Source organism: Peromyscus maniculatus, chromosome 11 (genome assembly GCF_049852395.1).
Source record: "Peromyscus maniculatus bairdii isolate BWxNUB_F1_BW_parent chromosome 11, HU_Pman_BW_mat_3.1, whole genome shotgun sequence".
Lineage (NCBI taxonomy): Eukaryota > Metazoa > Chordata > Mammalia > Rodentia > Cricetidae > Peromyscus > Peromyscus maniculatus.
In genome coordinates, this window is record NC_134862.1 from 69,761,832 (window position 1) to 69,780,822 (window position 18,991).

The 18,991-nt window shown below is 37.1% G+C and overlaps 1 protein-coding gene across 9 annotated transcripts in view; it reads right to left on the bottom strand.

Annotated features, from left to right (window-relative positions):
- The window catches only part of Rabgap1l (RAB GTPase activating protein 1 like), a 566,460-nt gene that overhangs the window by 446,386 nt on the left and 101,083 nt on the right, over positions 1 to 18,991 (bottom strand). For all 9 annotated transcript variants that reach the window (XM_042258403.2, XM_042258404.2, XM_076547797.1 and 6 more), the window contains 2 exons: positions 14,953 to 15,055; positions 11,929 to 12,095 (listed from right to left, as the gene is read on the bottom strand). In XM_042258403.2, the coding sequence (XP_042114337.1) occupies positions 11,929 to 12,095; positions 14,953 to 15,055 (270 nt within the window). The remainder of the gene's footprint in view (positions 1 to 11,928; positions 12,096 to 14,952; positions 15,056 to 18,991) is intronic.

Consider the following 18,991-nt stretch of genomic DNA (forward strand, 5'->3'; position numbering starts at 1 on the left):
CAGCCAAGATTTCATTCTTTATATAAAAAATAAGCATATGCATCTCATTAACATGTAAATTATTTATATTCCAAAGAATTGTTATGCAATAAATTTATGAATGATTTATTATCAGTAAAGGTTTTATTTCTGTACTTACTTTATGTATCTATATACCTGGTTTACTATATAAATTTCTCATGCAAAAAGGAATACTGAGTGGGAAAAGGTTAAGAAACTCTGATATATAAGATCTCTTATTTTTAACAAAATTTTCTATATAAATCATATAAGAGAACTTGTTTCCAAGCAGGCTTTATATGCCTCTGCACAGGACAAACAAGAATGACAATATAAACAGAAGTGCTAAGTTAGCAAAACAAACAAAAATACATCCTATATCCTATATTTACACAATGTTACTCCATAACTTACTAATTTTCAGCTTTCTGCAGAAAGAATAATTGTTATTATCATTATTATTCAGTTTCTCTTGGCTATTGAGTATATTTATTTAAATAGGTATAAATCAAAAAGCATCTTCAATGGTAATTTTCCTTTTACTCATTTTAAATTTATTTTTATTATCCTTAAGCTCACACAGAAAGTAATGTTTTATTATGGCATTTTAACATATGCCACCACACTCTGTTCCTATTCATGTTCCTCTTACAATGCATTCCCCTATCCTTGCTCATTCCTCTTGCTGGTCCCCTCCCTTTCAAAACATTCCTCTCTTCTAATTTCATGCCACATATGTTTCATTCCTGTTTACCCATTTTAATACTAGAAGTTCTTTGTTTCCAACCTAAGGAAAAGTCGGACACCCAAAAGAGAAGAGTTATTTTTTAGTAATTAGGTTGCCTCAACCTTCACCCCCAACTCCAATGTGATATTTTTCTTTATAAGGTAATAGCTAGAAAATATATATTAGTTACTTTCCTTGTAGCTACAAAGAAATATCAATACAACTTAAGCATGGCTTGCGAAGGAGACCCAGAACAGGGACCTCACAGTTTGAGGGCACAACCCATCAAATAGGGAAGGCATGGTGACAGAAAAGTGAGATAGCTGGTCACACTGCAGCCAGTCACCAAACAGACTGACAGATGCTTATGTTTGGCACAATTTCTCCCTTTAATTCAGTATGAGACCCAAGCCCATAGAATGGCACCATCCACAAAGTCAAATTAACCAGGAGTACATTCTGGACTGTTTACTGAAGAATGCTAAGGTTATATTGAACTCCGGTTCCCTTCAGAGAATCAAGGGTTATGTCCTCTGGAGTACCCCATATCAAGTGAACACTACATTCAGATCTTCAGGGGATATTCTCCATTCCCTTGACTGTTTTAAAACACTTTTCCATCTTAAATGGCCAGAGGGGTTAGGGACTGTTAGGAGCAAGTGTCAAATGCACAGATGCTTAGCTGACAGCTGTCAAGGCCCCTTTCATATAGCCACTGCTCAGTTGCAGCTGCCACCACCATAAGGTACAGCCAATCAGTCAGACCAAGCCTACAATGCAGGGCAGAGGAAGAATGAGGATGAGAGCTGGGGCCACACCACTTGTAACACTAGAGGCTAATTGTAGCCAACCAAGAAGAATCAAGGAAGATAGCAATAGCTGCCATAGTTAGCCTGACAAGTACTGTGCTTGTTTGTGACTATTCCACTGACAGTCTGCTCTGAAGCACAGCCTGGCAGATCCACCAGGTAACGCTGAGATGTATGCTAGCTAGACTGGAAGCTGGAGCTACTATCCCTGTGGCCTTCTAATACAACTGTGATCATCATTACTGCTTCTCCACAGTCCCTCAGAGGTATTGGAAGCCAGAATATTAACATCATAATCTCCACAAATGCCATGGGGGGCTATCAATTGGAGGCTATGTCAAGACACTAGCAGAGGTCTAAATCTAGCTGCCAGCATCACTAAAGCCCCACTGGAAGCCTTAGAAATTATAATAGCTGAGTTTGGAGGTTGCACCCACCCACTGATGTAACCTCTATAACAGTTGCTGAGAAAACTTTGCTCCACTGCCACAGCTGGCATGGTCAATGAGAATACTTCAATGAGGTACTACGATGACTACTCCAGACAACACCTCCCACCCCAATGCTGCAACCACTTTAGATGTCTCCATTCCAGTTTCTGAGAAACATCTCTCTCACCAATGAGAATCGGGACAGATAAGTTCAGTATGCCTGTGCAGACTGACAAGCAATACAGAAAGTCTGTGTTACCAGTCAGAAGACGACATATATGCAGGCCTGCCCTTTTCAGCTATATACACAGCATCCTTCACATCCTTTTCAGGCCAGTCTAGAAGATCTATGCCCTGTTCTGTGCCATGTACAGCATAGGCTCTATATAAAGCCTTCCTGGGACGTTTTATTGCCAACTGTTTGTTTGTTTGTGCTAGAGTCTCACACTGCCCAGTCTGGCCTCAAACTTGCTATGTAGCAAAGAATGACCTTGAACTCCTGATACTCCCTCTTGCATCTACCTCCTGAGTTCTGGGATCATACTTGGTTTAAATGATGTGATGGCTCAAACCCATGGCTTCTGGCATGCTATCAAGGGCTCTACTTATTTAAGTTATATCCAATCCACCATTCATCATTTGTTCCTAAATGAATGAGCTGATCTGATAACATTACTATCAAGAGCTATAGGCCTAGAAAATGCCTAGCATCCAAAGACCTTCTAGAGCAACCAAAATCTGAGATGCCTGGGAGTGCTCAAGAAAAGCTGCTGGAGAAGCTCCAGAACTGCCAGTGGTTGCTAATCCAGCAATGGAGAGCTGCCAAAGCTTCTGGCAGCCACTGACTCAAGCTACTGAGTGTGTGTTTGGAGGTCCTGCCAAGAGCAGCTAGGCAAACTGTTAATGCCCACCAGCTGCTGAGAGCCTCTGGTCAGGGCTATAATACTACTTTTTCCTTCTCATGATCTCTAAATTAAATTGAGCCAAAGAACCCTCAGCCAATATGGCAGCAAATAGATAAAGGTATCAAGAAAATACATGATATTTTAACATTAAACCTACACTTAGGACAGAGCCTATATCAATTAATGTCATCAAGGAGACACTTATTGTTTGCTGAATGGATGGATAGATGGACGGACAGACAAGCAACACTATGTGGTAGATATTATCTTCACTTTACAAATAAAGAAGTAATAGTTCATAAACACAACCAAATGGCAAAATAGGGAACTAGCTTCATACCTAGTATCAAGTCATTAGTATGTCCACTTATTGTCATATTATAATCTAAAAAGTAATGATGAAATCAGCTAGACCCTGGAATCACCACCAAGACACAAATTCCTTCAATAACAAAGATGACTGTCAGGAAAAGCCCAGACCATCTGCTGATGATTCTTAATTCTTAGCATTGTGAACTGGCTTTTCAAGAAGGGATATGAGGAAATGAAGCCAGCTTCTCCTGCCAATGATATTGCAAGCTCAAAATCCCCAGAGCATGTACTACACCTAGAAAGAAACATGCCTTCTGTATAGAGGCACCCTATCAATCAACAAGACACTTCTCCTTTGCCATAATTCCCCAGATACAGATAGGGCAGGCCATCTTGAACTTATAGCCAGCCCTCGGTCTTGATGATGGTTAAGTGTGTGATAAAACTTTTACTTTAACATTTTTTAATTTAAGTTTTTATTTTCTTCAGAATATTATACAAAGTGCTACATTGACATCACTTCCACACCTGCCTCCTCTCCCTCCAACTCAAAAATATATATTCACAGAAGCAACTGGATGCATTTAGTGTTGTTTATATATCCATGTGTTCAGGGCTGACCACTTGGGATTGGATAACACACCAGGGTCTCATTCCTAAAGAAAAATGTATCTGCCTTTCACAGCAATCACTGACTGCCTGATAAAAATTTTAATTTAAAAGAAACCCAGCATCATAGTATGCCTTCTATTCATTTTGGAAAGAGTCTTTGCTTGGTCACAATGGCACAGTTCAGTGAGGTAGAATACAGCTGCAATTCCAGCTATTCAGGAGGCATTATAATGCAAGAGAATTGCAATGTTTGAGGCTAGTCTAGACATCTTAGCAAGTCATCTATTTCAAAATCTTTTAAAAAAAACTAAAAATTAAACCCCAAAACCACCAATATACACATTATCTTAAATGTGAACACAGGTTCTACTCTCAGATTCTACAAGCCTTATAGAAAATGGCATATATTTTCTCAAAGGAACTTTCTTCTGTCACCTATGTTATTTTACTGCTGTGGTTCCCTACATCTTAAACAACACAGTACTGGACATTCTTTTCAGTTGGCATGTAGCAATGCAGAGTTATATATACTTTCTATATATTTCCTTATTGATTATAACAGAGATCCATTGGAGTTTGGGAGTTTAAACACTATACCATTATTGTAGACACTACACACCACATATAACAAAAGTAATCTGTCCTTCAGTTAATCTGACTGTGACAATCACTAAATTATCTTCACTGTAGCTGACTAATCCCAATGTCATAAAGGTCTTCAGTAATATTATCAAACCACACTCTAAGTTTAAAGTAAGGAAACTGAGTGTTAGAGAGAGAGGATTCCTGTCAGGGCTTAGTTTTTACTGTCTATTGAGGAGCAACCCATCTGACAAACTTACTTTATATATAAGTTCTAAGTGCTTATTCCATCTGTTTAAATCCAAAATATATGATATCTAACAATACATATAAATGAGAGGTGATTCTTTTTACAGTCAGTATAAAATTCAGAATTGCTTCAGAACAGATGTTCCAATAAATAAACATAATTCATTTATTATTAGAGTTGAAAGTTCATAATAAGCAGCAATAAGTTTTCAGAACATTTGTTCAACATGACATCAGATATGCTAACAGATATTATTTCAATGATTCAAACCTTATTAATTTTATTTATGAAATGCCAAACTAGAGCTGAGAATAGTGGCTCGTGCCTTTAACCTCAGCCTTTTGGAGGCTGAGGCAGGCAGACTGCCATCATTTGAGGGCAGTCAGGGCTACAAAATGAGTTCCAAGTCAGCTGGAGCTACAGAGTAAAAAATCCTCTCTCACAAAACAGGAAGATACAGAGAGGCAAAGGTGGGGAGAAATCTGCATTTATTTTATATATGTTATTCTGGTATCAATGTTATTTCATAAAGATAACATTGCTAGTACTTTAAAGTTAATATATATTTCTTTTATAACACTGGTTTTTCTGCTTTTTGCTAATTTTTGTTTGACTTTGTCTTACCTGCCTCAGATTGTTCTTTGTAATTTATCACATATCCAGAGAAAAAGAAAGAATTCAAAAGTCATCCACATTTTCAGTGCTGCAGATTCAGCTGACTTTTTAAGAATTAAACTATTTTATAGAAACCTCACAAAATCACCCAAATCACCTATTTTCCTAGCAGACTGTAATCTCAAAGGTGCCTGACTATGAAAAAAAAACCAATTAATTCACTGAAGTGAATGTTGCATTTCCCAGTTCCTATCTCTACGTGCCTATTCCTTCATGCCTAAACACAAGCCTGTTTCCATCAATTTTACTGCATTTCACAATGCTTGTTGTATACTGTATCCAAAGCCTTGGACTCTATCTCCATCATCACATAAAACCGGATATGATACCACACACCTGCAACTCCAGTATCTGTAGAATAGAGGCAGAAGGATCAAAAATCTAAGGACTCTTCATCTACATAGTGAGTCTGAGGCCAAAATGAGCTTCCAAATCTTGGCTAAAAAACAAACAACACTTCTATACATTTGACACTAGAAAAAGTATCAGTCCTTTTAATAGAGAGCAATTATTTTTATAAAGAACAGATTTCCAAATGTTGAGCAATGTGCTAGGAACTGGGAAAATAATTCAATTGGTAAATTACTACCACAAAATCATTAGGACCTTGGTCTGATCTCCAGCACCCACATTAAAAAGGTGGTCAGGATTCTGTCCACATGTAATCCCAATCCTGTGGAGATGGAGATAGGAGGCTCCCTGGAGAATGCTAGCTGGCCAACCTACTGAATTGGCAAGCTCCAAATTCAGCTTGTAACTGTGTCTCAAAAATAGAGGTAGAGTACCTAAAGACAACACCTGAATTTGACCTCTGGCCTTAACATACACACATATGTATATCCCACATGCATGAACATACACATATATGCATGCATATTCTCAACAAAATATTGAACAGCAATAAGAAAGGCAAAATTCCATCATTAAACATCATTTATATTACTCCCTTGCTCATTATATTCAAACAGACTTTCTGTCATGTGCTCTTTTAGAAGTAATAAACCTCTTGGATTCATTTGTCAAATTCCCAATCCACTGAAAGAATCTATTTGTTAGACAGGGGACAGAGGAGACAGCAACTCTGTTGTAGGTCGCTTGGTAGTGTTTTCTTAAATTCAACAACAGAAAGAAGAAAAAAGAAGGGTAATAGAAGATAAAGAAAAAAAAACTAGGTGAAGTATTGCATATTTGGTGTCTGTCTGTCCGTCTGTGTCCATGGCTGTGTACCTCTGTGTTGAAAGCAAAATGGAAGTTACAGTAGCCTTTAGAGATGTAACAAGAGCCACTGAAGTCTTATATAGAGTCACTATAGAGAATCCTAATTGTAACTCTCCCTGGAAAAGCCATCCTCACAACTGAGAATGACTTCATTATTTCCTGAGTTCCTCCTTCTCCTTATGCTTAAGAAGTTCAAGATGGCACATACTGGCTCATCCTGGAATTCTTTTCTGTGGTGAAGCCACAAATCCCAGTTTTGCCAGAATGGAAATCCCTAAGTGAAAAGGGAATTCCAGGCTGCTATGGTGGAGAGGAGGGGAACAGAATGGATCTATACCTCTGTCCCTATTGCTGGTGACACAAACATCTCCACCTGGAGGTCCCACAGCTATTAAATTCAATATATCCAAAACTCTACTATCCTTCATTAGCTCCCACTTTTTCTCCCAGAAACCCTGTCAGTGAAGAGGGATCAACAGTCACCAAGTCACCTGGAATTGATCCTTCAGTGGCTCCTCCCCACCTGAGGATGGCAGCACTAAGTTCTAAAGCATGATCAAAACCTACTAATTCAGAGTAATGTTTGGAGACAGTCTGATTCCCTATAAATCCTGAGCATAGCATGTTGCATCAGATTATGAATTTATCCATATTGCCTCTGACTGAAACAGCTTTCACTGCAATGCCAAATTTCAAATCCTTGACTTTTTCAAAAGTTGGTTACACGTTTTTAATCCATTCATGCATTCATGTATATTACATTAAAGATTAAGGAAAATCTCCACCCATAGATAATAGACTAGATAGAAAACAAACAAAAAATGGGTAGTCAGTTGATATTATTAGCAGTGAGGCTATAAACACAGTTCAATAGAAGAGTCCTTGCCTAGAATGTGTGAAGCTCTGAATTGAATTCCTAGAACTGCAAAAACAAAAACAATAATAGCTACCATCAACTAAGCAGTTATCAAGTGATAATCCCTGTTCTAAGGACGTTGCATGATTAACCTCTGTTCATTCTGACATCTCTTTGAGGTGGTATAATTACAGTCCTCATTTCAGGGATGAAAGAAAACTTACCTAATGTTATACAGATAAGAGAGATGCACAGCACAGTGTGCTGGAGTATAAACTGAACAGATCTGAATTTCATCTAATATTGGAGAGAATATGAGGAAAAATAACTTGTGGAGGGACATCCCATGTAATTTGGTGTCCTCCCCAAGAGTCTGAAGTAAACCTATTTGAGGATAGAACTATTTCTGAGACCATCCAAAAACTCTAATGTTCTTCGAATAAAAGGAGTTCTAGGCATCTCTCTGAAACTCAAAATAAAATAATTTTCCTATGAATACTTTTCATGCCTGCATCCAGATTTTCAAAGGATTTTCATGCCTATATATAGATTTTCAAAGGCAATCTTAACTACATCAGATGTTCACCTAATTCCTCTGTTCTACCACTGCTGTCCAATCTATACAAAAATCCCCTAGTTACAACCCACAGACACAAATTACCCATGTCTGAAGTTACAAGGAGAAGATAATCTGGCCTTCTTTGGAGCAGTCTGGCTTGACATGAGGATAATAATAATCTCAGCTCTTACTATGACTAATCACATCGATTTTATTAATTACTCAAGTTCTCTATATTCCAATGTTATGTTTTTATTATTTCTGTTCAAAACAGGTATTTCTGTTGACTAAACAATAATCTATTTTCCACAGCTTTCCATATGTTTTCTTTAATACAGATTACAGTACTAAAGTTAGAAACCACTTTCTTAATATTTAAGATGCATTTAAATCAGTTTCACATTTAAAATAGCTGAATGTTATAAGGAACCTAATCTTTTCACTTCACGTGAAACAGTCTTGTGTTATTACTAAGAAAACTCTAATAGAACTTACCATAGTCACATAACATTAGCAATTTTTTTTTTTTTTTTTTTTTTTTTTTTTTTTTTTTTTTGGTTTTTCGAGACAGGGTTTCTCTGTGTAGCTTTGCGCCTTTCCTGGGACTCACTTGGTAGTCCAGGCTGGCCTCGAACTCACAGAGATCCACCTGGCTCTGCCTCCCGAGTGCTGGGATTAAAGGCGTGCGCCACCACCGCCCGGCAACATTAGCAATTTTTAATGAAAAAATATTTAGAAATACTCTAATTTGTATATATACATTCATACAGAGAAGGGGGAGGGAGAGAGGGAAAGAGGGCAGGCAGACAGGCAGGCAGAGACACAGACTTTTAGTGAACAGTAAAAGCAATTTTTCCTAGCTCTCCAGGAGTCAGAATTCATATCATAATTACTGACTGTCACTAACAAATGACAACAATTTTCTATATAGTTCCTTTATACAACTTTGAATAATCCTTTGAAAATAATGAATTCCCTGACAGTGCTAATAAGCTATCAAAAAGAAAAGAAGGTAAGAAAGATGAGCAGATGGGAAGGAAAAAGAGGGGGAAATCCCAAAAAATATTAAAAGACATTCGCAAGTAAGTAAGAAGTTAGATGATATGGATTACTTAATATTGCAAATAGACACCACCATTAGATATACTTGCATTTTATTTTAACTTTATAAGCATAGAATATTTCTGTGTGTTTATTTTCGGAAAATGCTGTCGGGTTTTTATTGTTCTATGTTTTGTTTTGTTTGGGGTTAATATTTCTAGTAATTGTAGATAAAAGCACAAAACTGTTTTTTTTACTGATCAGTACTTCTATTAAATATGATCATACTTTACAGGCACTTGAGTTCAGGTTTATTTAGACACATAATAACTTGTACATTACCTAAATGTACAGTTTCACACATTCTATTGGTTGACTTCAAATATCACTTGATTTTTTTAATAAATATTTTATTTTATAATTAATTTTACATATCACCACGGATTTCCCTGTCCTCCCTCCACCCACCCCCCAGCCTTTCCCCGCAATCCACCACCCATTCCCACCTCCTCCAAGGCAAACTCTCCCTGGGGATTCAGCCCAGCCTGGTAGATTCATTTGAGGCAGGTCCAGTCCCCTCCTTCCTGCACCAAGGCTGAGCAAAGTGTCTCAGCATAGACCCTAGGTTCCAAAAAGCCAGCTCATGCACCAAGGACAGGTCCCAGTCCCACTGCCTGGGGCCTCCTAAACAGTTCAAGCTCATCAACTGTCTCATTTAACCAGAGGACCTGGTCCAGTTCCATGGGGGTCCCTCAGCTATTGGTTCATAGTTCATGTGTTTCCACTAGTTTGGCTATTTGTCCCTGTGCTTTTTCCAATCATGGTCTCAATATCTCTCGCTCATATAATCCCTCCTCTCTCATGCTGGTTGGACTCCGGGAGCTCCACCTGGGGCTTGGCCATGGATCTCTGCATCTGCTTCCACCAGTCACTGGATGAGAGTTCTATCAAGACAGTTAGGGTGTTTGGCCATCCGATCACCAGAGTAGGTCAGCTCAGGCACTATCTCGACCATTGCCAATAGTCTAAGTAACTTTGCGGATTTCTGGGGACTTCGAGCACTCTGCTTCTTCCTATTCCCATGGGGTCATCATTTATCATGGTGTCTCTTTCCTTGTTCTCCCACTCTATTCCTCATCCAGCTGAGACCTCTCGCTCCCCTAAGCTCGATTTCCCCCAACCCTTGCCCTCCATTACCCCCCCCCTCACCCCCAGGTTGCTCATGTAGACCTCATCCATTTCTCTGTCACTGGGTGATCCCTGTCTTTCTTAGGGTCCTCTTTACTAGGTAGCCTCCCTGGAAGTGAACTGAAAACCCTGACATTAATCCACATACCTATGAACATATGATTTTTGACAAAGAAGCCAAAACTGTACAATGGAAAAAAGAAAGCATCTTCAACAAATGGTGCTGGCATAACTGGATGTCAACATGTAGAAGACTACAAATAGATCCACATCTGTCACCGTGCACAAAACTTAAGTCCAAGTGGATCAAAGACCTCAACATAAATTCAGTTACTCTAAACTTGATAGAAGAGAAAGTATGAAGTAGTCTTGAATGCATTGGCACTGGAGATCACTTCCTAAATATAACACCAGTAGCAAGACACTGAGAGAAACCATTAATAAATGGGATCTTTTGAAACTGAGAAGCTTTTGTAGGGCAAAGGACACAGTCAAAAAGACAAAACGACAGCATACAGAATGGGAAAAGATCTTCACCAACCCCACATCTAACAAAGGGCTGATCTCCAAAATACATAAAGAACTCAAGAAATTAGACATCAAAATACCCAACAGTCCAATTAAAAAATGGGCTATATCGGCCGGGCGTTGGTGGCGCACGCCTTTAATCCCAGCACTCGGGAGGCAGAGCCAGGCGGATCTCTGTGAGTTCGAGGCCAGCCTGGACTACCAAGTGAGTCCCAGGAAAGGCGCAAAGCTCCACAGAGAAACCCTGTCTCGAAAAACCAAAAAAAAAAAAAAAAAAAAAAATGGGCTATAGAGCTAAACAGAGAATTCTCAACAGAAGAAGCTCAAATGACTGAAAAACATTTAAGGGATTGCTCAACATCCTTAATCATCAGGGAAATGCAAATCAAAAGGACTCTGAGATGCCATCTTACATCCATCAGAATGGCTAAGATCAAAACACTGAAGACAGCTTATGTTGGAGAGGATGTGGAGCAAGAGGAATACTCCTCCACTGTTGGTGAGAGTGCAAACCTGTACAGTCACTTTGGAAATCAATATGGCACTTTCTTAGAAAATTGGGAATCAACCTCCCTCAAGACCCAGCTATACCACTCTTGGGCATATACCCAAGGAATGCTCAATCATACCACAAGAGCACTTGCTCAACTATGTTCATAGCAATATTATTTGTAATAGCCAGAACCTGGAAACAACCTAGATGCCCTTCAACTGAAGAATGGATAAATAAAATGTGGTACATATACACAATGGAGTACTACTCAGCAGAGAAAAACAATAACATCATGAGGTTTGCAGGCAAATGAATGGAACTAGAAAATATCATCCTGAGTGAGGTAACCCAGACTCAGAAAGACGATCATTTGATTTTTTTTAAAGGAATTTCACTGCTTTTGTTGTGGTGTAAGGGAGTGTATATGCATTACAAATGAAAAGTAGGTGACTAAGGATATAATACAGTTGGTAGGTAGAGGACTTCCCTGGCATGCTCAGGGGCCTAGGTTTGAGCTCTAGCAATGCAAAGGTTGTGGTGGCATCATCTATAATCATAGTACTTGGGAGGTGGAGGGAAGATGAAGATCATCCTCAGCTATTTAGTCAGTGTGAAACCACCCTGAGATACATGAGATACTGTCAAAAATGAAAAAAAAGAAAGGAAGAAAGAAAGAAAGAAAAGAAAAAAGATTGATTGAGAGAAAGCAACATTACTAAACAAAATAACAAAAAGATCCTACCTGCTTCAACCTCATGAAGAAAGTCTCTGTAAAAGTCTTTCTGCTGAAGTACCAAAATCTTTCATTTGCAGGGTACACACGAACCACTGTCTCCAGGAGAAAGCGGACTGGCTCCACCACCTCTGTGACCACCATGTCCACTGCCACAGTCATGTACACCCGCTTATCTGCAACAGAAAATTTCTGGGTTTTATTATTCCTTGATTAGTGAAGAAAATAAAATCTCCTTGCTTATATAAAAATTCAAGTTCTAGACAAGCTTATTACCTTCTATATATTTATTTAAAATATTTTCTAACTATTCACTAAATAAGTAATCAAGTATTCCAAGAATGTTTCTCAGTCACTGATTATTCTATAATAATCAAGTATCTAAATTTTCTGGCAGATGTCTTTTTCCATTCTCTAAATCAGATCTTTAATACAAAAAATAAAGACTATGGAGAAATTGGAAATGCCCTGCGTTGAATTCCCAGCAACAAAAAAATAAAAGTAAATAGAATGTTGAAGATAACTTTTACTCTAAAATTATGGGGTTTATTAGACAATCACTAGAAAATCAGATGTAATCTTTCAAGCTAAAACAGAAACAACAGAAACTAATAGGTCTGTTTGGTGACTGCAAACTAGAGGAGCTGCTTAGTGCTTAGGCCTCTCATTTTAAACCTGTTACAGTACAGCACTGCTGATATAAACATCTCCATGTGATATGAACTAAGAAAAAAACACCTCTGAAAATTTTCAGTCCTTTCACTGTTCATAATGTGTGTGTGTGTGTGTACATATATATATATATATATTTACCCTTGAAAAAATAATAAATTGAGCTGGAGAGATGGCTCTGTTTGTAAGAACACTTGTACACTTGGGTGTAAGAAAAATCCTCAAAAGCATATAAAAAGCCAGACACAGTTGGGCATACCTACAGTCCTAGTACTATGGTAGGGCAGAAACAAGAAGATCACTGGGGCTTGTTGGCTGCCAGCCCAGCTACAGATTCAGTGAGAAACTCTGTCTCAAGGGAATACAGCAGAGCATGATAGAAGGACACCAGACATCCTTTTCTGGCCTCCACATGGGCACACAGGTATGAGCACTGCCCCATTCACACTTGTACCACATAAGTAGTTATGCATATACTCACACAGCAAAAATGTCATTATTAAAACTTCAGTGAAATAAATACAACATGTAGCTTTCACGTGTGTGTGTGTGTGTGTGTGTGTGTGTGTGTGTGTGTGTGTGTGTGTGTACATGTATACAAACTATTACACCTGTTAAAACACAAAAGTGTTTTAAGGGATGATAAAGTGTTATCAGCCACATTTCTACTTACTATTTAAAATATTTAATTTGTCACAAAATTCGCATTTAAATGTAGAATATTCTAAGCCAGTATATATTTTTTCCATCATGATAGACTTAAATGTGAATTTCATTTTATTTTATTTCCTGCTTGATACTTACTAAGAATTTTGGACTTATGACTTAGTCGTACCATACAAATGAATAATTTATTCTTTGATTCTTAAATCTGTTTGAAACAGGGTCTCACTATGTAGCCGTGGCTAGCCTGAACTCACAGAGATCTGCCTGACTCTGCCTTCCAAATGCTAGGATTTAAGGAATATTCCACTATGACCGGCCTTCTTAAATATCTTTAAAATTTGTCTTGTCCATCAGTTTGTAATTCTCAATTAAAAGAAAATACAAATAACCAAAGCTATCATTGAGAGAAATATTCCATAACATTTTAAAATTATTCATTAACTACAGTTATATTGTTAGCTTCAAATTCAACATTTTATATTTTATATGGAGTTTATATGTACATGTATATGCATATTTACATGTGTGTGAAGAAGGAAACATGTGTACATCTGTGTGCATATTTACATGCAAGAAGTATGTGCAGGTGTGCATGCACATTTGCCATAAGCATGGAAGCCAAAGGTTGATGCTAGGAATCTGGGAATCCTCTTTTTTGTTGGTGTTATCTTTGTTTTTGTTTTGGTTTTTGTTTTGAGGCATAGCCCCTCAATCAGACCTAGATCTTCAACACAGCAAGTCTAGCTAGCTAGTTTCCTCCAGGGATCCTGTCTCCTCCTTTCAAGGCTGGAATTACAGGTGGGTTCCCATGCCCATCGAGGACTTACTTGGATACTGTTGATATGAATTACTGACCCCTTGTTTGCTTAGCAAGTAAATGCTTCAACTGATGAGATATCTTCCAAGCCCAAGGCTCAGATTTACATAAACATTTTTTGCTATTTTAACCCTCACTTTTAGATAATATAGTATGTAATCAAATGCATGGACTTTACGGAACTAGTGAACACCCACTCTCTTTACAGACAACAGAGAATAGCTATCATTTTAATATTCTTCACGAGAAGAGCTTATTTTCCTATTAGTTATCACTGATGCTTCTTGTCTTTAGCCAAAAGTCAAATATGGGCATAAGCTAAATAACATAAAATTAAAGATGAAACAAGTTGATGCATTATATTCTGAACATACATATTTAATTGAATGAAAATAACACATTTTCAGTAAAACTATAAATCAAGCAAAACTTTAAATTTAGTTTAAGCAGATCAAAGATATAAAACCTTGACTGAGTAATTAATAAAAATGTAAGTAATCTACAATACTTAGTTAAAATGGTAAACAAAGATATGCAAATTTCCAAAATTTGTTTGCTTACATTGTTCATCTTCCTCCATCACTCTCATCCAAATAAAACAACTAACTTTACAGCAATATAAAAAGCACAAGGTCATATGCCTTCCACATAATCTAAAACAACTAATCAACATGGCTATTAAAGTAATTGTTTTAACTAATGAAAGTTTTCCCCAGAAAAGCATGAAAAATATGAAAAGGAACTTCATAAATATTCATCAGTATTTTAAAAAAGAATATCTTCAATTTAAATAGGCATCAGTACACTAAAAGTGTAATAAAACAAGACTACTCACAATTAAATTTTGAAGTAATAAAAAACATTTTAAGGAAAGTCACCTTTTGGGGTTTCTTCATTGAGTGCCAGAAATATTGGTGCATTGGGGTTCCACATGCCTGTGATGACATACGCTCTGCCATCATAGCTCTTTCCCATGGATTCCTAGAAAAGTTCAAACAGGAATTACAGATACTATGAACAAGAGAAATCATCACAATTTAAAATTATGCCCTTCATCATTTTAATTTATTAAAATGTGTATCTAGACCCAAACAGGGGCCTATATTTTACTGTAAAGTTTCCCCTATAAAAACATTTCTTTGAGTATTATTATATCCTAGCTATCTTCAAACACAGGTTCAGTATAAATACATGTACTTCTTGCATGAAAAGAGGCACACCCATTCATTCTGAGTGATGAAAACATAAAGTTGTAAAGGTATATTAAATGTGATTTTTTGCTTGCTGCCAAAATATCCATATACAAAAGACCACAATATAAAATTACCTTCACTAAGTTCAATTTCCAGAATCAAAAAAAGAAAACACACACACACACACACACACACACACACACACACAGAAATACCTAACCACAGAAGGGGAAAGTGGTAATGTTACTTTACTTTATGGCAGTATCTTTGAACTTCAAACTTAATACTTTTCTAGAATCTATAATTCAATAAGAAATCACAATGGAGAAACTATAATCAACAAATATAATCTCTTTCCTCTTCTTCTATCACTCTGACTTCCTCCTCCTCAATCAGGCTCTCTTCACCCCTTTTTCCTTCCTCTGACCTTCCTTCCAAATTACTTTTTTTCTCTTCTCTTCTTATCTCCTCCCATTTAATGTTTTTATTTAGCCAGCTCTTGACTATTGAAAGCAAGGCCATAAATGAGTTGTGCATATATATTTCAGAGAAAGCAAGACAAAATGGAACCTTGTAGAAGAACACCAAAGAAGCATGGTAACATGCAAATATTGAATGAATGCTATCTACAGAACTTTCCATTATTGTATTTCCTTGTATTACAAACAATGAAAAAAAGAAGCAGACCAAAACAAAGAAACTTTTTTCCATTTCTCATAGACATTTCTCTGAATTCCTATAAAATCGTGTCAGTCACTTGATTATTATATTCTTCTAGTATATAACTATAAATTTGATAGCCAAGTTGTATAAGGCCAAGAATCCTGCATTCCAGACATGAAGTAACTGAAGGACATTTGTAAAGGAAACCACTAAGCAAATTCACCCTAAATATTCGTAACTTTACTCTTCCTCTCCCTCATACATCACATCAGATACACACACACACACACACACACACACACACACACACACACACACACTCCTCTAGCTCTTCACTATCCACACTACCTAGTCTTCATTCAGAACAGGTATGAGCTTATTACCTACAAGTTGCAATCTATTTCTGTATGCTTGAATGTTTGCCGTGCTTGAGTACAAAAAAATTAGAGTAATCATAATCTTCCTTTCAACTAACAAACACAGAAATTGGGCAGTTAGCCATGGAAGCTTAAAGATTTCAGTAAGAAAAAGCCACATAAAAGTAGCAAAAAACTATGAAGTGAAACTATAAAGAATAGCTTCAGGTGCACTAGGAAACTGTTAAAGAGACAAGAGAGAAACACTAAAACCCACTTTTAAACCAGATGTGCTTGTGTAGAACTACAACCCCAGTATTCAGGAAGCTAAGGAGGAATTCTTAGCTACAGCCAAGCTTAGGCTAAATAGCAAGATACTCTCAAAACAACAAAAACCTTTAAAATAATATATCATCCACACCAAAAAAAAAAAAACAGAGGCAGATGAAAGAAAGAGGAGGAGACAAAGACAAGCAAAGAGAATGAGATCCACCAAAGATGGCGTGGAGTGGGGGGTAGACTATCACTCACATACAGAACTGCTTCAAGAAACTTTACCTCCATGTTTTCCACATACATATACATTCCAAATATACTGGATCACAATATTAAAATGTGCCTTTTTAATTTATTGCCAACATATGGTTAATTATAAAGATCCACATACTCTGGATCATCTCTAAGACTGGAATTTTAAATTGTGGTCCAGTTCCATAGAACCTAGATTTACTGTATTTTCTGTCTTTTGTGGTATTTTGCTGTTAGGCTTTTCCTAAGTTATCAATAGTTATGGTTAGAACCCCTTACTTAATTCCTACCCTACAACTTCCCTGACTAAAACTATTCTCATTAGTAGCAAAATATTGAGTCTCTGTTACTTGTACTCTTCATTCCCCCCAAAAAACTAAAATTCTATTGCATGTGATTTTATTTATGTGTGTGCATATACATATATGTGTGTGTACATATATAGATTTATATATAAGTATACAAATACAAAGGAAACTGTGTGTGTGATCTTAATGTTACATTAACAGGACTTAGAATCACCTGGGAGACAAGTCTCTGGATGATTTGTAATCATCTGGAAGGGTGATTCCAAAGAAACTCAAGTGAGAAGCACCCACTCTGAATGTGTGAGACATATTGCATGCCCTGGAGGCCAGGACTGAATGAAAGAGGGAGGAAGAGTACCAGCATGTCCTGCCTTTGCTTCCTGGTCTTCCGGAAGGGAGGGAATCCCACCCGAATGTTTTTTCCACCTTGAACTCTGCCTGTCATGCCTTCCCTTCTATGAGAAGACTATACCCTCTTCAACTATGAATCAATAAATCCTTCTTCCTTTACATTGTTTTTCATCTTGTATTCTGTCACAGCAATGAGAAAAGTAACAAATACAGTGTCATTTTTAAGTATGACTTGCCCAATTTGTGAAGATCTTAAGCCACAATAATAGGCTTAATAAACTATAAAAGTCTCAACTCACCTAATTAGAAAATACACATAGGAAAGAAAAGTTATTATTACTTAAAAAGTGTTCAACACACCCAAGAGGTAAGTACCACTACTGCACCATTGGAAATATCTTGCTGGGTGGCTTATTGTTGTGGTTTGTCAGTTCAGCAGCTGGGTAAGACTATGAAATACTTTTCTCCTCTGGCACCTTACATAATTGGACTTAAGACCCACGTAATGCAAGAGAATTCAAGCCTGGTACCATAAACCTCGCTATCCACCTATGAGTGAAGAAGTCACAGATCCTAAAGGAGGAATTATTACTATCAATTTTCTAATCAATATAACATCTAAAGGTATTCTAAGCATTTATTGTTATACCTACAGATAAGTATAACTCTCAATCCTCATTAAAGAAGCTTCTTTTTGTAGCAGAGACTACTGCAAATATCCACATCTGGTCAAAATAAGAGAATAAATGGCCATGGAATGCCCAGCCCCATTTGGGATATCAACAACATAACCCCTACTCCTAAGGCTCAGACAACATCAGGGAAAATGGAGAGAACAGATTTTAAGAGCCAGAGGATCACTAGGCATGACAAATATGCTACATCCATGAAAACTCAACACTATGGTTGCCTAAAAATGACTTTAATAATGACCACACCACCGGACAACCATTGGAGATGGAGGAAGTTTTGTAAGACTCTATTCCTAGATGAAGAATAATACACAACCAATGCTTGCCATGAGATAGAAAAATCACTATTTTCCAGAGATGAACCTCCTGATACATTATCAAACATCAGGTGATCATCTCTAAAAGTATGTACATACCATCAACACTAAATGTAACACTAAACAACTCAGGAAGCTGTGAATATATACAAGTGTGTACGTATGTATGTAACAATAACAACTATAGAAGAGGTCATGAATCCAAGAAAGAGTGGAAGAAAGGGGAGCAATCGAGTAGAAATTGTGTAAATTTGGTTTACTCAAGCATAAAAATCTAAAAATGAAACTTTCAATCATAAAAAATAGTTCACTATGAATAAAAGTTTCACTAATTGTTCAATGTAATTTGCATGCCTCTCAAAGTCTATTAAAATAAAGTGGCAGAAAACTTGTTTTCAGTTTCACATGACATTTGGGTATGTCATAGGAGCAAAGGTATTAACATCTCACTATAAGGAACAAAATCAAAAGTATTTAGGCAAAATTGCAAAAAGTGTAATTTGTGCTTT